At 42.4% G+C, this 27,808-nt stretch overlaps 2 protein-coding genes across 2 annotated transcripts; one reads left to right on the top strand and one right to left on the bottom strand.

Annotated features, from left to right (window-relative positions):
* Positions 1 to 2,056: 2,056 nt before the first annotated feature.
* Positions 2,057 to 4,741, bottom strand: LOC111238973 (zona pellucida sperm-binding protein 4-like). The gene is made up of 8 exons (XM_022768717.1): positions 4,450 to 4,741; positions 4,154 to 4,341; positions 3,612 to 3,709; positions 3,174 to 3,331; positions 2,899 to 3,091; positions 2,659 to 2,806; positions 2,486 to 2,561; positions 2,057 to 2,178 (listed from the first exon to the last, which is right to left on the bottom strand). The coding sequence occupies exons 1-8, from the start codon at positions 4,739 to 4,741 to the stop codon at positions 2,057 to 2,059; spliced, it is 1,275 nt and encodes a 424-aa protein (XP_022624438.1).
* A 481-nt stretch (positions 4,742 to 5,222) lies between these two features.
* Positions 5,223 to 27,808, top strand: LOC111238983 (chloride channel protein 2-like). The gene is made up of 24 exons (XM_022768735.1): positions 5,223 to 5,391; positions 10,542 to 10,673; positions 11,943 to 12,071; positions 12,409 to 12,542; positions 12,889 to 12,969; positions 14,655 to 14,678; positions 15,210 to 15,288; positions 16,794 to 16,919; positions 17,147 to 17,231; positions 17,644 to 17,745; positions 18,541 to 18,625; positions 19,842 to 19,997; positions 20,082 to 20,151; positions 20,230 to 20,340; positions 20,898 to 21,111; positions 21,348 to 21,481; positions 22,359 to 22,582; positions 22,970 to 23,081; positions 23,217 to 23,263; positions 25,092 to 25,160; positions 25,849 to 25,887; positions 25,986 to 26,090; positions 27,051 to 27,137; positions 27,296 to 27,808. Exons 1-24 carry the CDS (start codon positions 5,223 to 5,225, stop codon positions 27,806 to 27,808), a joined length of 3,027 nt encoding a protein of 1,008 aa, XP_022624456.1.

Here is a 27,808-nt window from a genome sequence, read left to right on the forward strand (position 1 = left end):
CACCTACAAACTGGAGCAATTTGGGGGTTTTTCTTTGCTTTTTCCCATGTGAGCAAAATAGTTTTTTGTACAGTCTTTGGCAGTTTCATTTGTTAAACTGAGAGTACAGGGTGTCCTGTAGTGGTGTTAAGTACATGTACAAATTCATCTTTAAAACCGCATCTTTAAACTGAACTGACTATGCTAAATCACAGTCACACAGGATGTGACTATCATGAACTCAACGTAACACCTCGAACAGACAACAGACTGTACTGAACGGAGTAGTCAGAGGAGCTGATAAATGCCATGGCGGTATGAATATACATTCACTTACAGGTGACTTACAGGTTTAAAGGTGATGTCATCGCCTATCTTAGAAAATAAGTGAACAGACTATATAGTCTGTGACAATGAATCTTTGAACTAAATTGAAGAAAACTATTTGAATCAGCAAAGTGATTTATAATTTCACCAGAGTCCTCAGTTCAGTTTTGGCTACAGACCATTGTTGCATGTTGAACTCAAAAATAATCTTTAAAAACAAATTAAGGTTTCATTAAGAATAGTAATTGCACAATGACGTTATTGCACATTTGAATGCCTTACTGAGTTTTAGAAATTATACTGACCACCCTAGTGTGAAGGTTGTGTTGTCTTTGCATCGCAAAGTCAAACAGCACTGGAAAAGTAAGTTTCTGTTTCAATAAAAAGGGTATATACAGGAAAGGAAAGATAACGTTTTCAAGGCTTATCTTAAAACAATAGCATGTTCATATGTACAGTGAAATAGTCAATGGTCACTTTGATCGTTTCTCCCGCTCATTCTGGCTGTGAAAAGACTTCTTCCTGATGTGATTTCACTGCAAGAGATGGGGGATAAAACTAGTCCTTACATTGGAGTTATTTTTAGGAAGGTTTTTCTTCAGGTCAAGTATGCACAGGAGGATCATTTGCAGTGAGCAATAACTGTTTCAATGAACATATGGAAATGCTAGTGTTGTTAAAGATGGACCTAGAAAAATGTGAACCAGTAGAGTCCATAGCCTTAGCATAGTTTGTGTGTGGTATTATTTCCACTCCAACTCATTTAATTTTTTATTCACTGATCCTTTAGCATTCCACACAATCCCCTCTGCATCCATCAGATTGCCTTAATTGACAGCATTTTTAACCAGTGGCAAAATCTGTTTACATTTCACTCCTGACATGTTTATGTATGTCCGTGCAGCAGCTGTTAGTATGTCAGCTCACACTTATTGGCTGATCCCTCTGGGATTTTGCTGTGTGGTTTATGAGGCAGAACTGTTGTCTGAATGTGATGTATAGCTGCATCTTGCGTAAATGCTTCCCAGCAGGTTGGAGGTTACGTTGGAGGGAGATGAGCACACCGACAGCCTGGATGGTCCTTTTTGCTCGTCAGTCAGAATCGAACCTATGCAGCTGCTCTGCTTTCCCTCTGCACCTCCTGTTCATGCGAGCAGAAAGAGCGAGTCTGGAGGAGTCGTGATGCCCATCTCAATGAAGGAGGGGGGGGGGATGGAGGAGTTGAGTGGGACAAAAAAAAAAAAAAAAAAAAAAAAAAAAAGGAGGTGGTGCACAGAGCAGTGGAGGAGAGATGCTGCAAGTTGTAGCATACACAGAAACCTAGAGGGACTGTTATCAAAAAATAAAGACTAAGAGAGGGAGAACATGAAGGAGACAAGCAGCGAGACTGGAGTCGTCGTGATACTAATCTTAATGTGGCGTGCTAGAAAGATCAGTGTTTTGGCACCACACTTCCTTTTCTCAGCTACAAACACTTCTCAGCTCACTAGGATGTAAAAATACCTTCCTCATTGTGCCCGTTTACAGATTTCAGTATAAATTTTACCGAGTATCCAGTTGCAAATGCAACCTTGATTCCTCAGCAGAAATCAGTAAGGGGTTACATTACAACACATGCCTCTGAATAAAAATCCAGCTCAGCAAAAATATGTAGTGCTAGTGACCTTCAAGAAGAATTTCAGACATGCGCCAGTTTTTAGCATGAGCTTTAACAAGCTTTTAATTAAAATGCATGGCCAGATATGGACAGTCATCGGTTTGATTTGGTGTCGGGAGCAGACGTAGTCCTCTCCTCTGTCAGGATCACCTCTCCACTTGAGACCAGAGCCCTCTGGTTTGAGGAAGCTTTCCTCACTGCAGCCACTGCTCTCCCTGAAAGAGGAAAAAGGGAAATTGCATCTGTTACTGTGAATTTCTTTAGTTTTACAAGTGCTTTAGAGATGCATCTGTTTTGATAATTGCTCAAGTCATTTGTGCAAAAATGCCAAACATTGAACTTGTAGTGATGCATGGATTCAACTTTTCCCCTCTAGATATCAACTCAGGGAATCTGCAGATACAGATAACTGATCTGCTTAGCCAATACTATTTCATCCTCCAAATGTTATGATATGGCTGAAGCAGCTGTATTTAACTGAAGTCACAATTTTTATAGTTGCAGCCATAAGGAGCTACTCACGTTGCCGGTGGCATGGCTGTGCACAAGAGTTTGTGCTGCTGGGGTAACACACTGCAGTAGCACAGTGGATGAACACCTGGAAGAAAAAAAAAGCATGCAAGTTGCACATTTAATGAAGGAAACTACAAGTACATTTCAGTTATTGAGACTAATGTTTATGAGCTAAATTGTACCGTGTCCTGTTGAGGAGTAAAGGTGTTTTGATCCACAAATGTGAACATTTTGATGATGAAACGTTTGTGGTGTGATGGATACTGAAGCCCAGAGGAGCCATCCACAGGCACTACTGTGGTTATGTAACGGTCATCGTGGTACGGACATCTGTAGGCAAGAACATCATGTTAAACCACAGAAACAAAAAGTTGCTCAAAGAAGTACAATTTCAGTTATTAAATCCATATGTTTCATCATACCCATCAACCAGAAGGTCCCATTGTGGCAAACTGTGAGGATTGGGGGTGGAAGTGGCCCAGCAGTGCTCCAGGTTCAAGACGATGTTTGGATCAGACCTCTCCAGGAGTCGCACCTCGACATGCACAGGTTCCCTCAGCACTTTAGTGATGGGATAGTCTGCTCGAGTGTAGAAGGAGCTGTACGCTACCTCTTCTGGAATCAGAAGAGGTCAGTTTTTACCAAGACAGAATTATGCATTAGCTGGTATCGTTATCAAAGCTCTTGTGCCACTCACCTTCCACACATCCCTTTGAGAGACACTCTCCGTTGCCCAGTCTGAGCTCCACTCTGAGGGGTCCTGCAGCAGCGACCGGCACAGGGGGAGGAAGAGCGTTCACCTCCAAGACGAGAGCCTCCACTGCTGTGCCCGAGTATCTACACTGGAACAATAACCTGTTTTTTTTTGGGGGGGGGGGGGGAGGGGGTGGGGGGGGGGGGGGGGGGGGGGGGGGAGGGGGGCGGGGGGGGGGGGAGCGGGGGGGCGGGGGGGGGGGGGTGGGGGGGGGGGGGGGTGGGGGGGGGAGGGGGGGGGGGGGTGGGGGGGGGGGGGGCGGGGGGGGGGGGGGGGGGGGGGGGGGGGGGGGGGGGGGGGGGGGGGGGGGGGTTGACATCTTAGGAATCCTCAAGTGGGTCACAAAAACCAAAGAGGCTGATCGATTTTATGTGAACTCACTCAAAATGACTGTCCCTGGTGATTGATCCTCTGGGGCCAATTCCCACTTCATATGAGGAAGACATGTGGTTCTCATACACCACATAACCCTCTTCCTCCTGCAGGAGGAGGAAATGTTGAAACAGGTGCACATTAAATATAGATTTGTTCTGTTTATATAAAAAAATAAAAGCCAAGGAAAAATACCAAGTATCCTGCATTTTCATATTCTGAAATGGAAAAACTATGATCTATTTCAGCAAAGTGTTTTGTCATTTTGCATTAAACAGCCAGGTTACAATGAAGACAGATATAGAGGAGGGGTATGACATGAAATAAAGAGGTCTGAGTCCAGTTTTATTTTTAAATTGAATACCTTCAAGTTTTGGATTGTTTGTCAAAGAAACTGAAGATTTAATTTTGGCTGCAGGAACACTGACAGACTCAGCGCTATGATATTTATAGACAGAACAATTGTCAATCAAAAATTTAACAAGGAAATAACTGTCACAACCAAACATTATGATAAAATATCAAAATAATCCAAAGACTTCACCACCCACCTTGATTGTAGTACCGCATGCAGTCACAGGGAACTGAAAGATGGCAAAGGCAGCGGTGACACCAGCTGGGGTACAGGAGGGGTTGTTTGCCTCCAGCAGGCTGACTGAATCCACATCTATGTGGGGCAGAGTGGCATCTCGAGCCACGACCACCACAAACTGGCCATCCCTGGTACACTGCACAGTCACTGGGTGAGAAGAGTGGGTGTTGCAGTAGTTCATTTTTTTTTTTTTTTATTACTCACCATGTAGTGTTTGTAAGAGGCACTAGAAGCTACGCTAGAGAGCACAGATACCTGCTTTCCCGTAGTAGCACTGCCGCCCATCAAAGCAGCAGTTTATGTTTTCACACTGCTCGGCTGTGATATCTCGAGTCCCGCACTGTATCTTCTCATTCTCCTCCACCTGACATTTATCAAAGGGAACTGAAGGTGGAGGAACCTTCAACCGTTGCTGAGGCGGCTGGGAAGGAAGAGGAGGTTGATGTTTCTGCAGAGGCATCGTCCAGTAATGCTGGGCAGTAACATCACAAACTGAAACAACAACCACCACCACCACTACACCAAACAGACACTTGAAAAGCTCCATCATGGTGTTAGTAACTACACACTGACCAAACCTGCAACAGCAGCATCTGTGGCTGAGACGCAGGCTTTATACATGATTGATGGTGTTTAGTTTTTCCGAGAACGCTGCCTCTCATCGTTAGGAGTCAATTGTGTGGCAGGCCTGCAGAGTTAATCAGCTGGGAGCTGACAGGTGGAGCTCATTGTCTGCTCATCTGTCTGAGAAAAAGTCATTACACCACAGTTGAGTCAATGCTGAGTGGATTTTTTTTTTTTTTTTTTTTAAAGCAACTTGAGAAAAGCGGTTAATTAGTAGAAGTCAGTACATTTTGTGACACCAGGCTCTGTTTACTCTGAGTTTGAACCTCTGCGTTTACAGAAGCTGACCATCTTTACTGTGTACTGACTGAACAACCTGCTGCATCACACTGACATTTCTTTCACTTCCTCCCACTCGCAGTACCTGTATAAAAGCTCTCTTTTTCTGTCTTTCATATGCACAGATGTATGGGCGGTACACCCAGGAGTTGGGTGTGTATGCCAAGGAGGAAGCAGCCCGCCTACGGGATGGGGGAGTGCGGGATGGCGGAGGACTGCGGAGGAACACCAGCGTTCGTAGTCGTGCTGCTGATCTGCTGGAGTATGAGAAAGACCCCTGTGCAAAGTGCCAATGTAAGTGATGATCATTTAACAAGCCCCCAAATCTTCTCTGCACTGTGCTTTGCAGGGAGCAAGTGTGCAGGACAGGTAGTGTAGTGCACAGACATGTCCTGAAGGTCGGACTAAAGCAGTGTTTAGTGTGTGTGTGTGTGTGTGTGTGTGTGTGTGTGTGTGTGTGTGTGTGTGTGTGTGTGTGTGTGTGTGTGTGTGTGTGTGTGTGTGTGTGTGTGTGTGTGTGTGTGTGTGTGTGTGTGTGTGTGGGGTGCCCTGAAGCCGCCTTGTGCAGCAGATTGCAGCGCTCCAGCAAGCGTGAAAGTTGTGTGAAAACACTGACTTCTTTAAGTACAGCAGAGCGGCTACCTGACACAGGGGAGCAGGAGAGGATGTGAACACGATTAAATGTGACTGATCTGAGCAATGACCTCCAGCCAACAAGGCTATCTCAATGTCAGACAAAGACAGCCCCCTCTGCTGGCTGCCAGTGGCCCACCGTGCACACGTCTGTGTGTATGTGTGTGTGTGTGTAGAGATGTTTGTTTTGCTCTGCGTGTATTTTTGTTTGTGTGAGCAGATCTCTGATCTGAACTGTCAGATTATTTTATGTCTAGGCTTCCCAGATGACTGCAGATAAGGGAGTGGCACCAGAAGAGAGCTCCACTTCAGACTGATGTACTCAACAATAATAGAGTGAAGGATTGTGTCTTTTTCTCTGGCTCGCTCGCTCTCTCTCTTTGTATGTTTGCATTGCGTCCTTCAATTGTTCTTATTTTTATTCATACTGTTAACCTTCATTTAAGCAGGTTACTGAAATTAAAGGGATTATTTTGAAAGTTAACAGAGCGGGGTCAGTTCACCCAAATTAAATAATTATTTGAACTATTAGAAATAGTACCTATGAAAAGTGTTCACAGTGAGGTCTGAGGATTATCCACTGTGATAGTATCAGAGACATTGTTTTTAGAAAGACACATTTTAATGTAATTTTTCAATGATGTGAGCTCCACATGAAATCCCCCTCACTTCGGTTGTATTGATGTGATGGATGAAATTTAGAGGTGGAAATCTCAAAACCTGATAGAATAAAAATTATCTTTAAGTCTTAAAAGTACTAGAGGAAAAGAGAAAATGTGTAATTTTGGAAATGTGTAATCCATTAATTGAATAGTCGATGAACAAAATATTTTTTCCACCTATTGTTAAAAAAAGAAGAAAATAAAAAAAGCCAAAACGTCACAGATTTTCTTTGTCTTTTTTCTTTCTTACTGTTCTGTGATATGAAATGAAATGTCCTTGAGGTTTAAGCTGTTAAATCTGCTTAATTCCACTAAAAAGACACAAGAAACTTTTGAATTATAATTTTCTTCAGTATCAAAGTAATCCAGTGATAGCTGTCAGTAGATCCATGGTCGCTGCTGATTAGAAATTCGGCATACTATTAATGGGGCCAATGTGACATAATATAAATAAAAACATGCAAAAAAATGCCTCTCAGGTTGTAGCCCACAGTGTAAATCACTGAATCAGTTGGCAACATTGTATTTCCTGTTTACATCTCCCAAATTTATGGGAAATGTAGTTTAAGCTTTCTTGATTCTGTTTTGAGTGGGAGTGTGAGACTTTCAAAACCTCTGCTATGGACCAAATTATTAATTGACAAAATACTTGACAGTGACGACGGATAATGAAAACAGTCTTAGCTGCACTCCCAGACTTGGTGGAACCGACCATTTGAATGCAAAAATCAATAAAAAAAAAAGTCTTAACACATATTAAATAATCTCATAAAAAGTGAGAAAAAGGAAAAGGGAGAGAAAGAGAGCGGCTGAGCGTTTGTTTTCACATGTGCTTGCACAAGTGAGCTGCCGTGGCCGTTTTCCAGTCTCCGTCTCTGCCTCCTTGCCCTTGTGACTGGTGATCTGATTAAAGCTCGATAGATTGCACCATAGGTGAAAGCGACACTATATCAGCTCAGCCTTGCTCGCTGGCTGTAATGGAAGCCATTTAAAATAATCACTCTCAGATCAGGAGCCAGCCAGAGTGATTTGTGTGCTTGCTGTCTGCGTGCTGTGTGTGCTCGTAGATCAAGAGGTGTTTGTATTTTTAGACTCATCTTTAGATAGACGCTCGGGCTGGACGGCTTCTGCTTTTGTCTTGTTAGGTAATGTGTACGGAGAGAACCTTCAGATTTGGAAGTGGGAGTTTTAGTGTTTTCCTCTCATGTATCTGTGTGTGGGAACATCATCTCTGTGGGTGATGGAGTACTAGTGTGTGCCTCTGTTAAGATCAGTAACTGAAGCTGCAGCTTTCGAACAAGGCAGCCTACACATGCAGCTAGAGGCTCTGCTGTCGGTCGTGATGGAGAGCTAAAAACATACTTGCCTCACTGTGTTTATTTTGACTCACCGAGTCAATCTTTCTGGGATTTCATAGGTGACGTTAGTCAGATCTCAGTCTACCAGTGACTCCATGGATAAGCATCATGTACTGTGTCACATGTTATGTTTGTCAGGTGATGCAATGCAGGACTAACAGAGGTGGGGAAAATGTCTGGCATTGGGTGTGATTTTTTTATTATGGGATCAGGATAAGACATCTGTGAATACCACTGAGCCTGCGGATGTGAGCGCAAGCCAAGATGCACACGGAAGTATGGCAGGTGCCAGACAAACTGCGTGTGTGTGTGTGTGTGTGTGTGTGTGTGTGTGTGTGTGTGTGTGTGTGTGTGTGTGAGAGAGACAAAGAAGCTGTGGGAAGGGGACTTTCCTCAGCCTCTCTCACATGAGAATGTCCAATGAACTGTGAAATAAAAATCATAAATCCAGTGAAGAACATGGCACTCTAAATTTCACTGACAGGTTTATCTCTAAATATTTCTCTGTGAAATGTTCCCCCTTTTTTTAAAAATAAAAAAGAAAAGTCTGTGTCCTCTGTGTGACGGGGTTGTCTGCACATGAGTGTGTTTGCATGTGCGCTCCATGTGCATGTTCTCTGGTGGCAACTTGCCATCCAGCAGGTGGCCTAGCCACCGGGCAGCTTGCCCCGTCATGCACACAGTTGTGCCCCACTTCCCTTGGGAGCCTTGGCATCCCCCCGTGATCTGACTCCTGCACCAGAAAGACTGCTGCAATGACTCTCTTTTTTTAAATTTATTATATTGTTTATTATGTCTATAAATAATATGATTCAGTGAAAATAACTTGCAGATTAATTAAATCTTTTTCCAAGTAAATGTTGATGGTTCCATCTCAAGACGGAGAATTTACTGTTCTTACCTGTCTTACATGAGAAAATTGAGTATTTCTGGACTGTTGTACAGTCAAAACAAGATGATGGCGATTCGACGGTATGACCTTGAAAAATGTGATGATAAAAATGATCTTTAGTTGCAGCCTTACATGTCAGAAAGTAAAGCTGTGTGGCTCATTTATAGTTTTTTGAACAAGAATGTAATGGAGGTCTGTGGCACAGAACAGTCTGGCTTTTGTTAGTAGAATATGCACACTGTTGGTTTTGGTATCACTGGCTTTATCCTTTAAGCAGCATGGTCTGCCTGATCCATGTCTTCCTGTCTCTCTCTATGTTTTTCTTTCCCATCACTGTGTTGACCGTCATCCACACATCTGTTGCTCTGTTTGTTTCTCCATGACAAATGTCACTAAATTAAAAAATTTAAACAAAAAGGTATCTTGACTTTTGCGTTTTTATGAAATATGGATCTGGCAAATGTGTTAGTAGCATATTTTTAGCCTCCCTGGGGATGGGCACATCTATGAATGCTCTGGATATTGAAGTGAATTCCAGGCTTTGGCAGTGTCCGCAGACAAGAGAGAGGAAATGAGTCCAGTGATGCTTCTTTTAGCTGACCTAGCTCAGAGTTATAGATTATAATGTAATGGTTAGAATTTATAACCGTGACCCAGCTTTGTTTTGTCTCCGTATTCTCATGTTTGAGGTGGATGAAGATAAAGTGATGCTGTCACTCTCATCATATTCACCACAAAATAACCTCCTTTAGTTTTGTTATTGTTCTTCCGCTGCTCAGTCGCACCTGGTAAATACACAATATCTCAGTGTCCACTCTGCTCCTTGTGTTTATCAATCCCCAATTTTCTTTCGTTTTCATCTGAAACTGGATCCTTTATTCAACACAGCATGAGTATGATTGAATTCCCGCCCCTCCTTTATTTGTCCTCATAAATAATTACAGGATTCACGTCCAATCATGACTTGTCCAGGCTTTTATTTCCACCATGTTAGACTAATGTAATGGCCTTTTCTCAGGCGTCCCTCAACGTCATCTCATTGAGAGTCCTCACAAAGATCCCAACATCTCCTGACATGATTTTCTGACCCTCATCTGATAGAACTATCATTTATTTACCACAGAACTGGTACAAAATTTCAGAAGATATAAGACTTGCCTTGATTTTTAACAATCTTTAAATCCAAACTTGTGTATATACTCCACTGCCTTTGACTGAACTTGCTTGAATGCACTAGAGGTTTAATAAATCTTCTATCACAAAATATGTAATTTTATATAACAAATGTAATATACAAAAATGTACTGAATGTAGTAATATTTCTGGAAACTGCATTCGAAAAAGCAGCCACACACTAATATCCCATCTGCCTATGCTGGTGCACGTTAACTGGTAATATTAAACTGAGAGCGATCACAGTCTGGTGAAAATACATATCAAATATATTCCTTATATATGTTATCATATTGCTCAACCCCTTCTTGCACTTATACCTTAACTTATCTTGTTTTTTTTTTTTTTAGATTTTATCTTTTAGGTTTCTTTAAAATTTAATTTAGTTGTCAGTATTATGTTGTATGCACTTTATGTTCTCTTATTGTAAGTTTCTGTCTAATGTATTACAGTATGTACATAAAGCACTTTGAATTGCCCGTGTGTTTGAAATACTGCATACTTTCCTCGTCTTCTCTTGCCTAAAGCTTTCCATTCATTCCTTTTCTCCTCTGTCGTTACATATTCTCCTCTTTCTTCTCCTTCCTCTCTGACACTGCTGGTTCTTTGAGTCTCACACCGACCTGTATCTCTCTGTAGTCCCATCACATCGTGAAGATTCAGTTCAGAGAGTTTACTTTTGTTTTTCTTTCCCTTCAGCTCTCTTTTTTGTCTCTGCGCCCTCAGTGTGTGCGTCTCGCTGCCAGAAGTTCCTGATCTCGCGGGTGGGCGAAGACTGGATCTTCCTCATTCTGCTAGGGCTGCTCATGGCTCTGGTCAGCTGGGTCATGGACTACGCCATCGCCTTCTGCCAAGAAGGTAGGAAAGAGACAGAGAACAGGATAGAGAGAGGATAGAGTTGGAGAGACGGATGGGCGGTGAACGTAGGACTGTTCTCACAGAGGCAGGGAAAATTATGCAGATTTCTGGTTTTAAAAAATACTAAAACTAGAAATATTTTGACCTGAATTTGACCTTAATAAAATTATAAATTCCAATAAATACACAAAGATTTTTTATATTTTCTTTTTAAATTTAAGTTTTAGTTCCTCTTTCTCAGGTCAATAAGAAATCTGTAAATAATGAAAATAACAACAGATTGGCAAAACTGCTACTTTTACTGCAGGTGGTTAATATAATTGTACATTTGAAAAACAAAATCTAAACACTTTCCAATTTGTGCAGTGTTTCTCCAGATGTGTGGCACAAATGTAGAGAAGAGGGGAAAAAATCCTCAGAAAATTTTGCTGTGGATTTTTCTCTTCACTCTTGGAGAGATTATTCACCTGTGCATCAAGAGCTCCATTCACATCCACGCAAAACTTGACGAATCTGCAAACACAGGCAGACAATAACAAAACTGTTTATCACAGCCAACATCTGGTGACGAGAGGGACAGATACTCTGGTTAAACCTCTGTTTAGTCCCCTCCTGCTCTCGGCGATTTACAAGATTCTGTCGTTGCTGTGCGATCACTGAATGAGCAGACGATAGAGATTTGAAACACAACCAGTTCACCGGGCAAACAGTTTTTTCTGCATTGAGACAATCGAGTCGCTATTTTATGGTCGCAAAGTGGTCAAGCATACATACAGCTCAGTAACAACACCTGCTGTTTGTTGCGTGTTTGTCTATACTGACACGTAAAACGAGTCGCCACACGGATGTCTGAAGCGGTCACGAGGTGATTAGACACATAGGAAAGTGGAAAAATGCTTTCCCCACCCAGTGCAAGGCAGGTGTTTCGAAATGTGTCCACTCTGAAGGATGTTTCTTGAAAAGAAAATGACGACTTGTTGCATATGTTTTCAGGTGGTGAGCAGGTGGAGAAAATAGATGCATTCTCATTTGTAGCTGTAGCAGATCCAAGCAAATTTTCCTCCTCCTCCTTTTTAAGTGGTAAATTTGACTGTAGGAGAGCTAAATGATGAATGAGGAGGGGGAAGCCACCAGGCTGCTAAAGGTGAAGAAAAATCCATGAATAAGGGTAAATCTTGATAGATGTGGGAATTGTCTGTTAAATGATTTAGTTTTCTCCTGCATTGTACTGTGATGAAGTTACTTATGTGTGTGTGTGTGTATGTGCAGCACAGAAGTGGATGTATGGTGGACTGGACAGTAACATGCTTCTGCAGTACATCGCTTGGGTCACCTACCCTGTAGTTCTCATCACTTTCTCAGCGGGATTCACACAGATACTGGCGCCGCAGGCTGTGGGTAAGACACACACACACACACACTTAAATAATTTATGCATAAATATATGTATTCCTATCTCTAATTCATGGTCACATTTCTGTGTTTGGATAATGTAATTGGCCCTATAATGCACCATAAGGCCTCCAAGGACGTGCTGTACGTTTCCTAAAATATACCTCTGATGAGATGTGCATACAGAAAACTACATGAATATCAATCAGCCCCCCCCCCCCCCCCCCCCCCCCCCCCTTCCTTTTTTTCTCTCACCCCTCTCTGTGTAATTGCTCTCTTTCAACTCATCCTTTTTCCCCGATCCATCATCCCACCTGGCACCTCTTTGTTTTCATTTTTCTAGGTTCAGGTATTCCTGAGATGAAGACGATACTGAGGGGGGTGGTCCTGAAGGAGTACCTGACCTTCAAGACGTTTGTGGCCAAAGTCATTGGTCTGACCTGTGCCCTGGGTAGTGGGATGCCCCTGGGGAAGGAGGTAGAGGGTTTATTTTTCCTTCATCTCCTCCGATCGCATTACACGAGACAGATAGCTTGACAGTTTTTGAAGTTTCTTGTCGAGAGGATATAATAATCCTCTAGAATCATTATAGTCATGGCTGCGAAAATAAAAGAGTGATTTACTGCTAAGAACACTTGCATTTCCCATTTGGGGGGGATAATAAAGTTGTTTGAACTGAATCTGAGCTGGGTTTAATCTTGCAAAGGTTTAGAGTAATGCCCCTGAACTTGAGCACAGCATGTTCTGCTCAGCGCTAAAATGTGCTTTCAGTCACAACCTGTTTGCTAACATCCTTATCTCTCTCCCCTGCCCTCCCTCTCAGGGACCCTTCGTTCACGTTGCCAGCCTCTGCGCCGCTCTCCTGAGCAAATTCATGGCTGCTGTTTTTGGGGGGATTTACATGGTGAAAATGGTAAGCACCTTTTAAACTCTTCCACAAATTTTCAGGCAAATAGATGCACAAATTCAAACTTGTTTCAGTTACTGAGCTTTGAGGAAATTCACTGATTATGCCTCTACCTGGAGCATTCATCATTTCAGCTAAATGTCCTCTCGTAGGCGTGAAATCAAAAAAAAAAAAAGTTTGGGTAGTTTCACAGGTGAATTCAGTAGTTCTAAACTGCAGCTACAGCCCTGTACTGAAATGTTGTTTCCAATAATCTCCCTCATCTGATGATGATTAATTCATGATTGTAATAAATCATCATTAATTGAATTAATGATCGATGAACTTGTTCTGCTTTACACCGTACCTGTAGAAGTTTTGCCTTTCTCCCCTCAGTCAAAGCTGGAATAACTGTATTTCTTTTTTTAACCTGTGTTTAATGGAGGGAGACCAGTGCTCTCTTTTCAGGAACAGCCCATTCACACTCGCACAGTTTCCTGTATACATGTTCCTGGAAGCTGCCCAGTACAACCACAGTCTCATCTGTTGGCCAATGACCCGCTCCACTGGAGCATTTGAGGGGTTAAGGACTACTTCATTAGCCATCGACAATTTGGGGATCAACCAGGGGACCTTTCTAATGCTAACCACTTCTTTGGCCATCTGCCCTTCATGCCTCACTACTAAATGTGCCAAATGGCGGTTTCTAAATAGACATTTTGTTTGAATTTACCTTGAGGGACTTATTTCAAATGCTGATGTTTACCATGGATGATTAATGTAGTTGAAAATGTTCCTATGATCTACGTGTGGCCAGTTATCTGTGAGAAAAAAAGTAATTAAACAATAAAATGTGCTCAGGACGTCAGCAACGTTTTAGGGTGGATTTTTCCAACAATACAAGGCAATTCAGAAGCTATGTACATTCTTGTACTAGACATGACTTGAACATGTGTATGAAGCTGTGCATATATATATATATATATTTGCAGAGTCAAGTAGTATCAGTCAAGTATCATATGAAATATACATAATTTATTTATAGTTCTGGTTATACAGCTATAAAAGTGAATACAAAATATATGGAAAATACAGTTTTAAATGATAGAAGCTAATAGGAAATTGAAAAGAAAAGTCAAAAGTGAGTGAAAAGGAGGAAAACGAAGAAAGAAAACCGAAAGAACAACACAAACACAGCTGCACGATGAAAAGTCTTTGACGTTTCTTTGACTTTCTGCCACTCTCCAGGATACACTCTCGCCTCCACTCATGTGAGACCTCACCCTGGGCTCCTGTCTCTTTCTGCACTGGACAATGTGCTGTACGTCTCCTTCTGGGAGAGCTCTCCTCTGTTTGTACCAACAGCACCAGCACTCCCATCAGTAACGGAGGAAGATAGACTTGAGGGATGTGGAGGAAGAAAGGCACAGTTAGAAAGACTCAAGTAGTCCAGGGGTCGACCACGGCCATTAAACATGATCAGTCTGGGAACATGTTAATTCAGTCCACTGTGGAATCAAGACGGTGTTTGCCGAAGCTCATTCGCTGCTTGTTTGATTCTGTGTGGCTTGGATAATGAGTTGGATGTCTTCCAGGAGGAGGATAAAAAAAGGTAACCTCTCCACTCACACAGATGGCACTCACACATATTTCTGTCTGTTTTTTTCTTCTTCTTTTTTTTTTTTTCACTTTTACCACTAAAGGAAGAGCCCTTTGAGGGATGCAAGGTATGAACGCATGAGTCAGATAACTTCTTTATTGCCAATTCCATCTACATTAATAATCCATGCTGCCCATTTCAGAGGCTGAGATAGATTGATGCCTTTCCATTTGTCTGCGCTGTGTTTGATCCTGTTCAGTGAACCGTCGCAGCGAGGCATCGATCTGTGTTGCCTTTGCTTCAATACAAACATCTCATTCCATGATTTCAGCACACAGTCCTGCGTTTTCAATTCTGGCCTCCTATATCTCACCGCTCATATATGTAATCTCAGTGAATGTGAGAAGATTCAGCAGCAGCTCTACAATAAAACTGTTGCATTTGTAAACAGTTGGTGACTTTGGTTTTTCATGACAAATGCATTTGTTGTGTATTGTGTGTTTGTGGCATTTGCATGTACATGTACACCTGTTGGGATTTGAGTGTGTGTGTGTGTGTGTGTGTGTGTGTGTGTGTGTGTGTGTGTGTATTTTCTTGAATGCACGGCTCTGTTTGTGTGTGTGTCTATCTGTGTGTATATCTGACTCTGTTCGGACAGAACGAGTTGAGGAACACAGAGATGCTGTCGGCTGCTTGTGCAGTGGGTGTGGGCTGCTGCTTCGCTGCCCCTATTGGAGGTAAGACAACATGACTGCAGCCTCTGATTGAATGGTATCTAATTATGGTAGATAATTATGGGAGCTAATTAGATGAGGAGAATATTTACCCCGCTGGCAGCAGAGGATGCCACTCTTGGTCAGTCCATCAGTCTAACTCTCATCCAGAGCAGCATACTCTATCTCAACAGCTACTGGCCAGAATAAATTGTGCATGAATATTCATGTCAAAGAATGTTTCCCAATATTTTTTGATGACTCTGTGATCTTTCCCCTGGTGCCACAGTCAGGTCAAAAATCACTTGATCATTCACTTTAGTCCACATCAAGGTATCTTTAAAGCTGGAGTGCCGGACTTTTACATGCAAATGAACATCTGTTACATTCAAGCCCTTGCCAAATGAGTTTGCACAAGGCTGATTAAACCTATCAGCAACATGTAAATCTCTATCAAACAGCCTTACTCAGCAGATGGAGTTGCCCACTTGTCTTGGAAATGTAGATTTTCAAATTTAATTTTTTTTTCTTCTTAGCACTTAAAGGACTTCCCTTTCATGTTGGCTTAAAAGACCCTTTGACCTTGAAATCTATCTTGAACTTTTCTATGAGACCACCTTTAGAAAAAATGTATATTTTGTACACAAAAAATTTCCATGAAATGTGTCAGGCACTTTGAGATAATACTTTGAACAAACTCAAGGTCCTCTTACTAGCTTTTTCCCAAAGCTTTGAGTGGCATAACACAGTCTTTCTCACATCATCTGCTGATCAAGGCTGTGATAATGAAGACCAAAAAAAGCCAGCAAGAAAGCCTTGAGTTATGATTATTTTGTCAGATTCTTGTGTGTATTGTTTGCGCAGAGTAGAATAGAATAGATGCTTGTGGCTACACATCAAGATGCAAGTGGAGCTTGTTTTTGGCACATGATTGACACCGTGCCTCATTCATTTCAATCAACTTGACCAGATCGCACTGACATACAGTACAATATATACTAGACATTCACTTACCAGAGAGAGGATTCATACACATACAATGGAGCTTTTTGGCATTTTCAAAACAATGAACAACACAAAGAGGTCAAGTGAGAAGGTAGAAATTGTGTTGTCTTATTTCAAGGTGTGCTGAATGCTAGTTATGACTGGAGAGAACTGCCTATAAATGTGGAGGCCTGTGGGACGATGTGTTAAATGTTGCCAAACCAAAAACATTTAGCTATAATTATCAGAGCTGTTGATTATTTGAAGCTTTTCTTTGTTATAAATAAGAGTAAACTAAATATCTTTGTGTTTTTAGGCTGTGATGTTACCTGGGGTTGTGGGAAATTGGGAAACAGGAATGGTATTTTATACTATTTACTGTTATTGTAAAGACAAAATAATCAACACATTGATCGATAATGAAAATAATTGTTAGCTGCAGCCCTAATAATGATGTTCTCTAGGATATGTGATTAAAGTGTGATCAAGAAATAGTTCTGTGTAGCCTTTGTGTGGGATTAAATATGTGTGTTTCTGTGATGCAGGGGTGCTGTTCAGTATTGAGGTGACTTCAACGTTTTTTGCTGTGAGAAACTACTGGAGGGGCTTTTTTGCTGCCACCTTCAGTGCCTTCATATTCAGAGTGCTGGCAGTGTGGAATCAGGAAGAAGGTAAGACAAGAAAATATGACTTGTTCTGTCCGTTTATTAATGTCCTTTTCCTACCTTGTGTTTGTGTGTTTCTGTGTGTTTGTGACTTTACCTGTGTCATTATGTGTGTTTTCTGTTTTCTGAAACAATTATGATAAAAAAAATCTCCATATTGTATTAATAGTCATTGTAATGACATTTTGCTGTACAGTCTCCACACAATGAGAACAATCCTCTTCTTTCCTCAGAGACCATCACTGCTCTCTTTAAGACTCGTTTCCGTCTGGACTTCCCGTTTGACCTTCAGGAGCTGCCAGCGTTCGCCATACTCGGGTGAGTGTGTTTCTCTGGATTGACGCCACATTAAACTGATCCTAGAGCAGTTTGGCGCCTGGGTTAACAAGGAGACCTGGGCTCTCATTCAGCCTCTCCCTCCACATTCACATTCCTGTACTGAGTCTGAAGGTTGATTTGTATTCGATGAACGAGGCATGAAATTAGTTTTTGCCTCCGGTGATTACATATTTGATTTGTTTGATGCCAAAATACTGCAATAGAGAAAACAATGAATAAACATTGTTTGGCTTCCTGTCAAAGAGCCTCAGAAAAAGTGACTGACTTAACCAGGTGAAGCAAAGCTGAAGCTGTGTTAGTGGAGTGATTGTGTTTCAGGGTTTGTTTTGTCCCAGGATGCTCATCTGTTTCACCTTCAACCGACCAAACGTGTGTCTTTGTCTGTCTGTAGGATTGCCTGTGGTTTTGGTGGCGCTCTGTTTGTCTACCTGAACCGGCTGATTGTAGAGTGCATGAGGAAACAGAAGACTATTAACAAGTTCTTACTGAGGAAGTGAGTATCTGAACCCTCATGTTAAACAGAACCTTAACACTTAGTGGAGCAGTTTGACCTTTTGGGAAATGCACTTGTTAGCTTTCTTACTGACAGTTAGTTATGAAGATTGAATCACTCTCACCTCAGTACATTAGATACGAGGCGACAGCCAGCAGCTAGTTAGCGTAGCTTAGCACAAAGACTGGAAATAGGGGGAAGCAACTAGCTTGGCTCTGCCTAGCACCTCTAAATCTCACTAATGAACATGTTATGTCTGGGCTATGTATTAATGAGCTCCAGAAGTGCTGGTAAGCATATTAATTTACCTTCAGACAGAGCCAGGCTAGCCTTTTTCCCTGGTTTACAGTCTTTGTGCTAAGGTAAGCTAATCGTATCCAGGCTCCAGCATCATATTTTTTGGACATTTTCTGATCTAACTCTCCTCCATTGAGCAAATAAGTGTATTTCTCCAAAATTTTGAACTATTCCTTTTAAAATCCTGAAAAATATTAAACATGTATCTAGAAAAGCCACATTTCGACATGTTAAACTGTAATTACATCCAGGAGGGATCAAAATCTTGCTCATGTGCCCTTAATCTTGTGTTTAAAATTGGCTTGGTGTCTTGTGTCACAATGTTAATGTAGTTTTGGGATATTTAGGTAAAGTCCTTGTACAAATTGGGTCAGTTTCACCCACATCACAGGGAGCTATTTTTAGCCTTTCCATCGTCACCACCCAGAAATCAAGAATGCACATACAGCGTGACAAGCACACCCATTAATGACGACGCAGTCCCTCTCTTCCTGTCAGGCGTCTGGTGTATCCTGCACTCGTCACCCTGCTCGTCTCCACACTCACGTTCCCTCCGGGCTTCGGGCAGTTCATGGCTGGACAGGTGAGAATGTACTTTCACACTCTTCTGACAGTATGAAAGCATGTCTCTACTGTTGCTAAATGATTGATGGTAATTTTAAATGAAGTAAGAGCTGGTGTCAGGTTGTGGGTCATTTTTTTTGTCCCTCATATTTGATAGCATAAGCTATTCAATGCTGCCATGTTTCCTGATGGATTACTGTTAAGACAATCTTCTCTGCAGAGTCACAGTGCACAGAGCGCGTGCAGATCTTATGGCTAGAAATACGAAGCAAAAATCTAAATCAAATATTTTCTTTTTTCTTTATTGTTTGAACAAATGCGAATAACAGAAAACTGATGCTGATGTTTACGCCATAGTGTTAGTATTGTTTTCTGTTCAGGCTTTTCTACCCACACTTCTCAGCCTGATGAATGTTAAGAGTTGCTTAATGCAAAACCTGCTGGATGCAACATCACAGTACTTTTGAAAAAATAAAATCAAGACATAAGCTTGTGGTTCAATGTGAGTGCATGTGGACACATTGTGCTGTGCTGCCACTGGAAAACTTATACAAATGTCAAAAAAGTGAAATGCAGTCTGAGCTTCTATAGGCTGGATTACAGAGCACACAGTGTTTTGAGCCAAAGTTGCCCTTGCACCTGCCACACTGCAAAGTCATCCTGCATAACAAGCCATATAGTTTCATTTTAAGCCTTTCAGACTCTCACAACAAGAAGGAAAAAAATCTGCCAGTGGGATGAGAGAATTTTTTGTTCCAGTGCAGTTTTCCTCCTTTTCAGATAGTGATGCTCATTTATGGAAAGCTGATGAAACAAGACACAATAAAAGAGATTGCGGCACTGGTATCGAGAAAGTTACGCTTGTTGTTTCTAGAAAATATTTGAAACAAGTGTAGCTGTACTGGAAGCAGGTGAAACAATCTCAATGCTAGCACAGCTGTAGGGTGACTGCCACCACTTTGGTCCAGACCGAAATACCATTACTGCTTTCAAGAGTCCTGGGCAAATACATTAGATGCAAACAATAAAATAATTAAAATATCTATCAAGTAGATTTCAGAAAGCACCATAACAAAGCAAGCTGCTCTTGAATGCAGCATTTTTGTTTGGAGGGATTTCCAGCAGATGTGGATCCCACCACAGTCTTTGCTGCTGACCTTGTGTTGCCAGGTCAGTCAGGTATGAGGATGTAAGAAACAGTCATTCAGAACATTTCCCTTGGCTTAACCTGTCAGCTGACGCAGCATGAGTCTCTGGTCGCGCTGTTCGACAACCGCACGTGGTGCCGTCAGGGCGTGGCCGAGGAGTTCGACTACATCAGCCACCACCATGCCTGGAAACACCCCCAGGTCAACGTCTTCATCACGCTCATCCTCTTCATCATCATGAAGGTAGGCCTTTGGCACTTGTAGCATCTGATGATGATGACTTGATGTTTATGGTTTCTCAAACAAACTTGTCTCTCCTTGTTTCAGTTCTGGATGTCTGCTGTGGCCACCACCATGCCTGTTCCATGTGGGGCCTTCATGCCAGTTTTCCTTATTGGTGAATAAAATCTATTTTTCTACTGATTTCTTCTGCAGCCGTACGAACGTCTGAAAATAACTTGTGTGTCATGTACAGGTGCAGCATTTGGCAGACTTGTTGGAGAGATCATGGCAACCATGTTTCCTGATGGTATACATGCTGACGGCAGTGTGTATCCCATAGTTCCTGGTGGTTATGCTGTAGTTGGTGAGTCGCTGTAAATCTTTTTTCTTTTTCATACACTGTACTTTAATTCACCATTTCATATCTAATTTGTCTTGATAACAAATTTTTCCACCATTTTTTCACTCTTCCTCTCTCCTGCATGATTGAAATCGCTGCGGCTGCAAAGCTGCAGCCATTTTTATCAGTTCATACCAGCTTATAGAATGTGACTGATGAAAATTGATTCCACTTAAGTTGAACATTACATTTTGGACCAAAGTAAAATATAAAATCGTTCAATACAAAATTGCCACGGTCATGACTCACTGGTTAGTGCGACAGGATGCCGTTAAATGTTATGAATTAGAACGACATCCTGCAGAAAATCCTGTTTGGATTTGCAGTCTTGCAGTAAACTCTTCTCTGATTAATCATGCACAATTATTTTCACTACATAATGAGCAGTCTAATTTTTAATTCCTGTGGAAAACATGATTGATCGCACACTAAATCCTCCTCTGTTAACTGTATGTGAACAGCTGTAAAGAGACGAGACACAGCAAATGATTTCTTCTTTAATTCGCTTCCCTCCTACACAGGTGCTGCAGCGTTGTCTGGAGCAGTCACCCACACCGTATCCACAGCGGTCATAGTGTTTGAGCTGACCGGTCAGATCTCCCACATCCTGCCTGTGATGATCGCAGTCATCCTGGCCAACGCCGTGGCCCAGGCGCTCCAACCGTCTCTGTACGACTCCATCATCCGCATCAAGAAACTTCCTTATCTGCCTGAGCTGGGCATGGGACATCACGAGTGAGTCAGTGTGTCCAGTCTGTGTCCCTCCTGGTCCCGCCCACCTGTTTGTTTGAATGCTCAGGACAGAGTTGTCCTTTGTTTCTTCACTCTTTTCCCAGTGATTCTTCTTTCTTCTTCCTCATCTTGTTTCTACCCGTCTTGCCTTTCATTTCCTCCCCTCTCTTGTTTCCACTTCTCCCTGCTGCCCCTTCTCATCACTTAACCTCTATCTTCTCCCCTCTTCCACGTCTCAGGAAGTATAATATCCGTGTGGAGGACATCATGGTCAGGGATGTGCGCTACATCACTCTTAACTCTTCCTATCGGGACCTGCAGGAGATGCTGCTCACTGGTCAGCTCAAAACACTGGCCCTGGTTGAATCCAGAGGTAAGTGCATTCACAATAACTGTACTTTTTTTCCGTGGTTCGTGCTTGGCCTCCTAGTTCAAATGAAGAGAAATCTTAATGCCCCTGCATACAGTTATGTTTAAACAATACTGTTCTTCCATCTTTGTGGCAACAGTATAGGGCACACTTCCCTGTTTCAGCAAGAAAAAGCCTCCATGCACAAAACCAGGTCCATAAAGAAATAGATTTCTGAGTTTGGTGTGGAAGGACTCGACTGCCCTGCACAGAGCCCTGACCTCAATCCCATTCCACTTGAGATGGAGGGGAATGAGCCAGGCCTTATCGCCTAACATCAGTGTCGGACCCCATTAATGTTCTTGTGGCTGAATGGGAGCAAATCCCTGCAGCCAGGTCTATAATCTTGTGCAAAACCTGAAACCAGAAGAGCAGAGGCTGTTACAGCAGCGTAATAATGCAGTTTTGTTCAACAGTTACATATAATGTTGCTGTAATTTTTGTCCAGATACTTTTGGCCAACTTAACAGGTCTTGTATTGCATTTTACAATCCATCTTGAAATAAATGAAAGCTGGCTCTGGCTGTCTGTGGAGATTTACTTTTATCATTTTAGACTATTTTATTTTGGCAAAATTCTTCTTCTTCATCTTTGTCATCTTAATCATTTTATTTCTCCTTTGTCATTTTCACCTGTGTGCTTTCTCTGCATTGTTTTTTTTTCAACTTATATCCTTAACTAACTTTCTTTCTTTCTTTCTTTCTTTTTCTTTCTTTCTTTCTTTCTTTCTTTCTTTCTTTCTTTCTTTCTTTCTTTCTTTCTTTCTTTCTTTCTTTCTTTCTTTCTCCCTTTCTTTCTTTCTTTCTTTCTTTCTTTCTTTCTTTCTTTCTTTCTCCTTCAGACTCCATGATCCTGCTGGGCTCCATAGAGCGACTGCAGCTCCAGTCTCTGCTCGCTCTTCAGCTGGGACGTCAGCGGAGGCTGGAGTACCTCCGCCAGCTGGCCCAGGACAACGGCACCCACGATCACCTGCCCAGCATGACCTCCGACAGCACCCCCAGCTCGCCCTGCGCCCACACCCACATCAACGCCTCGACCAGCGCTCGCCAAGGGGTCCGCTTCCTGGTGAGCACCCAACAGGTGTGAGGCATCCGGGGGCGCCAGGGCTGGGCTGGGGCGAAGTCTGGCTTGGGTTGGGTTGTAGCGATAGACTAAAAGTGGATCAGACACAGCATGTGTGGAGCATGTAGCAGTAGGTAAAGGCACAGATGGAGTTTTTGGACAGCTGTTGTGGTAAGTGTTTACAAACTGTATAAATGTCCTTTATTTCTACTTTTACATTAACACATGTCTTCTGTGTCTCTGTCGTCTGTGCCCTTACCTGTGCTGTCCTGTTTGTTTACGTGCATGTGCTCGTATTTGTCTCTTCTGTGTTATGTGTGTGTGCGTGGGCGTGTGTGTGTGCATGTGCGCTTGTGTCTGGCTTCTTCTGTTAATATATTTTCCATGTAGATCTCCACAGAGGAGTCTTCTTCCTTCAGCCCAGTGGTTTCCAATGTTCAGCTTCCACTGAAATCTGCCTTGAAAACTGTGTCCGCCATCAGCGACACAGAGACGCCAAATAGTATGTACTTCACACTGACAGTAGGACACTTAGAGGAGCACTGATGTGCGATACATAAAACAGATTTTTTTTTTAAAAAAGGGTCAGAATTCAAATCCAAATTTAATAAAAGCTGATTGTTGTTTTCTCTCCGAGGCTCTCAAACCCTCTCCTGTGCTGACCAAGACAAGGAGCTGCTGGAGGTGAGCACAAGAGCGAGAAAGAGAGGAGGATATAAAAAAAATGCATGGGTGCAAGTGTGCTGTAAGAGTGTGACATGTATTGTACGTAAGGGTGTGTGTGCTCTCTCTGAGTCCACGCATATGCCGTCCTCCTCCTCCTCCTCCTCCTCCTCCTCCTGCTGACAGGCAGGATCCACCCGCAGGCAGCAGGGTTTTCCTGTGAGATCTCATGCTGTGGTCGTAGCTTTTTAGTTTTAAACCTTGTGTGAGTCATTGCCCCCTCACTACACAACACATCCACTGCCAGTCAAACGTTTTTGAACATCCTACATTTTAACATTTCTGGTTAAATCTGATGCACTGGTGGGTCAGTCACTGTAAACCTTGTGTGCGGCCAAACATTCAAACCCACAGAAGTTTTATTTATTTATTATTTATTCATCTATTTAATTCTAGTGGAGATCAAAGTTTCCAAAGACATGTCAGGCTGTGTTTTGGGGAAATGTGTATGAAGTGTATAAAGACATCTAGAATATTTGCACATAAAAGCGCAGCTACAAAAAGCCTTGACTCTTGGGTTTGAATATTTCACTCAGTTCACACATCATATAGCACAGTCGTTTTGTCTTTAGAAGATGAAACTATTTAAGTAGAGCTGAAATGATTAGTTGATTTATTAGTTAGTCCACTGACAGGAAATTAATTGCTATTAATTTGATAATCACTGAAGTTCATTTAATTTATGAAGCAAAAAAGCTCTCATGCCAGCTTCTCAAATATTAGGAATTTTTATTTTTCTCTGTTTTATGTCGTTGTAAATTGAAAACAGAGTTTTACACTGTTGGTCGGACAAAACAAGTAATTTGAATATGTCACTCCAGCCTCTTTGGAAGCGTAATTGGCAATTTTCTTTTTAAACCATTTTCTACAGTAAACACAAACAGCATGTTTGTCGTTACTTTTTGTTGTGCAAATGAAAAATGCAAGATAAACTTATCACAAAAGACACGTCTCTCCAGCTGAATAGGTTTTTTCCACAGCAGACATTTTAACTTGTGACAGAAGGAAAAGCACTGCTGTTATTAATAACGTGAACAATGGCTCTGTTCTATTTATGTGTCCCAGTAAGTCATGACGGTGTGACAGTGAGGCAGTATGACCAACACCAGGACCCTGAAACTGAAGCAGCTAAATGGAAGTCAGCCATTTTTAATTCTTTTATTTACACCAGTGCTTTTCCTACTGTGACAAGTCAAAATATCAGGTTAAAGCAATATAAATATTAACCCTAACCCTAACCCACTAACCCTAACCCTAACCCTAACCCTAAACCTAAACTTAGGGTTCATTAGTCCTATTACATAAATCTCACTCTACTTTTTTCATTTATCTTTTACAAAGATGCATCACATTAAGTTTATTCGTATGTTTATCTTAAATTAATGGATGGAAATCTTATATGCAGTTAGAATACATGAATACTTGGCTTAACATTTTTTTAGTGTACTTAAAGGGACATTTTAAGGAAAACATAAGGGCTCAAACTCCTTAACAGAAATGCTTAAATATACGGTGTTTAAAACCCTTTACTCTGGCAGTGTATCTTTCATCCAATGCTGTGTTAACATTGGGTTTCTTGTACAGATTTTGTGCCCTCACCTTCATCTGTGGTGTAGTAATTATACCCTTTCAGCAACATTGTGCTCACATCACGGAGACTTCTCCCAGTAGAAGTCAGGCTGCGATGTAATGTTGCAGTGACACCATGTTAAAGGGGTAAAACTGTCCAGTTTCACTGATGCTGTGTTAATGTTGTGCTGTGTTGATGCCTTCTCTCCTCGTCTGGAAGAGCCCGGCTGGGCCGGCTCCTCCTGAAAAAAGAAAGCCAAGGCCCAAACGAGTGAGGATCTCCATGGCGGTAAGATTGTCTGCCGCCCAGAGACTGTTGCTTAGTAACCGTTGCCTTGCGACACGCACGTAGTGAGCGCTGGACCAAAGTATTTGTGGTGCACCAACCAAAGCGTTAGAGCGGCTTTGCAGAGAGAGCAAGAGAAAGTGTGTGTGAGAGAGAGAGAGAGCGAGGTGGGGCATTTTGTTAAGTGGTAAAGGTTTAATTGTTTGTGTTGGACCAAATGTTTCATCAGCTTTCACTCAAACTGCTGTTAATGCTTGTTCCGTGTGGTGTTGCGTGATGTGGAGAAATGGTTTTGTGTTCTGTTTCAAGATGGTTGATTCTTAAAGTTATTGGTGCTATGATTTCTTGGGCACTCGGTGCACTGTGTGATCAATAAACCAACCTCAGTTCAGTTTCAACTCTATTTGTCCCTGGGGGGCAATTGGTTGTTCGGCAAAACATAAGACATAACCTCAGCTTTGCCTTAGAAACTCTAGTGGATATAAGAAATAAAACTTTCATTGGTTTACAGTTGTGTATTTTAAATACTGCTCAAACACAAACAGATCACTCCCTCAGATTCCTCACAGTGTAATGTGTTGGTACTTTGTATTTACTTTACATAATGCTGTGTAGCTCTGTTTTACACTTGTGTGTGTGTGTGTATTTGTAGGAACAATGTATGTCTTACCCATTTTTTTTTGTCTTTCAGGACTCTACTGAGGTGGAAGATTGCATGACTCCATCAGAGGTGAGACCTACACAAACTTTTTTTTTAAATGTACAAAATGGAGTTTTCCGAGTCACAGTTTAGAAGTTTTCAGTGTCTCGTCACCCTTCTCGTCTCAGATAGCAGAGTGGGAGGAGCAGCAGCTCGATGAACCGGTGGATTTCAAGAACTGCAAGATTGATCCCGCGCCCTTCCAGCTGGTGGAGCAAACGTCTCTGCATAAGGTAAGATATCAGCAAAAAGCCCCTGAACACACTGTGAAAAGAAATCGACCTTTTCACCACAGCAGGTAGTTTTCATCGTCATGAAATATGAATTGTAAACAATAAATGCCCAGGAAAATGAGCTAAGAATTGTTTTTTTAATTTCCTACCTGACTGAGTCCTCCGGAAATATGTCAGATGCTTTCCAAATGTAGTGTTATTGTGTAGTATCAGCCTAACCTGAATGACCTCTCTGGTGACATACTTCTGGTGTCTTTCCTCACTGTGGTTTCAGTTCTTTGACTATTGCTGGGATCGGACTAAACTGTATCACCCCAGTAATACCCCAACCAGACAGACATGAGGTGTTAGGAACAAAAATAGCTTCAGATTGTGACAACTCTCGCAATGTTTTCCTTCACACTGACACAGAGGAAAATACAGCTGTTTTTTTTTTGTTTTTTTTATACAAAGCTATAAACACAGGAAAGCGGCGAGAGAGGGATGATGATTTATTTCATTCCAGGGAACCTGTAACCATTTGGCTGTCACCCTTGGATCAGGAGTATACAATATCAACCTCTGCACACCCACACACTCACCCTGTTCCTAACAGCTGGGAAGGATAAAGACAGAGCCCATCTGCACTGCTGAATGACTGTGAATGGTTTCACTTACAGTTTCATAAAACTGTGATGCCATATGTACACCACGGTGTCAGGTCCTTCATTGCGATCACCTCTGCGTGTCACATGACTCGTAATCGGCAAGCTATGACCGGTTAGTGTCCAAAGTGTAGTCATGCCATGTCTCACAAGAGCAAGAATTTATGACTCTAGTCTGACACAGTGACCGTCATGAGAGGCAAGAACATCATGCAGACTGATCCCAGTATTATGGTTTACAAAAACTCTGACCCAAAATCCAGGTGAACCCCCTGAGTCTGTATCCAGGCCATGACCCACCTCTCCTCCTCCACAGACTCACACTATCTTCTCTCTGCTGGGTCTGGATCACGCCTATGTGACGAGCATGGGACGTCTGGTCGGAGTGGTCTCTCTCAAAGAGGTGCGTTTCCTTCATTTGTTGATGTCTGATAGAGAATGTTTTCTGCCTATGATCATTAAACTTCACCCTCTCTCTCCCTATTCCCTGTCTGTGCCTCATGTTATGCTTCCACTGGCTGTGCTTTCTTTCTTGTTCCATGCCGCCTATTGGCTCTGCAGTTGCGTAAGGCCATCGAGGGCTCGGTGACAGTGACTGGAGTCAAAGTGCGTCCTCCGCTGGCCAGTTTCCGTGACAGTGGGAACACCACAAGCGTATCCGAGGTAACTGAACTACACAAGCTGTGCATCCGCCACAGGGGGCTCTCGTTGCCACGGGAACCCAACCCTCCTGACGTGGAGGACCAGCCTGATCTCCAATACAAAGAGATCCCGGTCAACTTCTCGGACCAAACCAATTTGCAGTTTGAAACCAGCCCCGACGACATCACAAATCAGTCGGAGTTGGTGCTCCAGGAAAGCCCCTCGCTCACCGAGGACCAGTCCGAGTTTACTTTTGACTGCAGCCCCTCCCACACTGAGGAATCAGAGCTGGCTTGTGACTATGACCCCCCCACCCAAACTCCGGAGCCAGACGACACAGAGCAAGAACAGAGCAGTCCATCTCTGAACAAGGACCAATCAGAACCTGAGGGAGAGGGTAGCCCCGCCCACACTGAGGATCAATCAGAATGA

Source organism: Seriola dumerili, unplaced genomic scaffold (assembly GCF_002260705.1).
Source record: "Seriola dumerili isolate Sdu_G_001 unplaced genomic scaffold, Sdu_1.0 BDQW01001821.1, whole genome shotgun sequence".
NCBI lineage: Eukaryota > Metazoa > Chordata > Actinopteri > Carangiformes > Carangidae > Seriola > Seriola dumerili.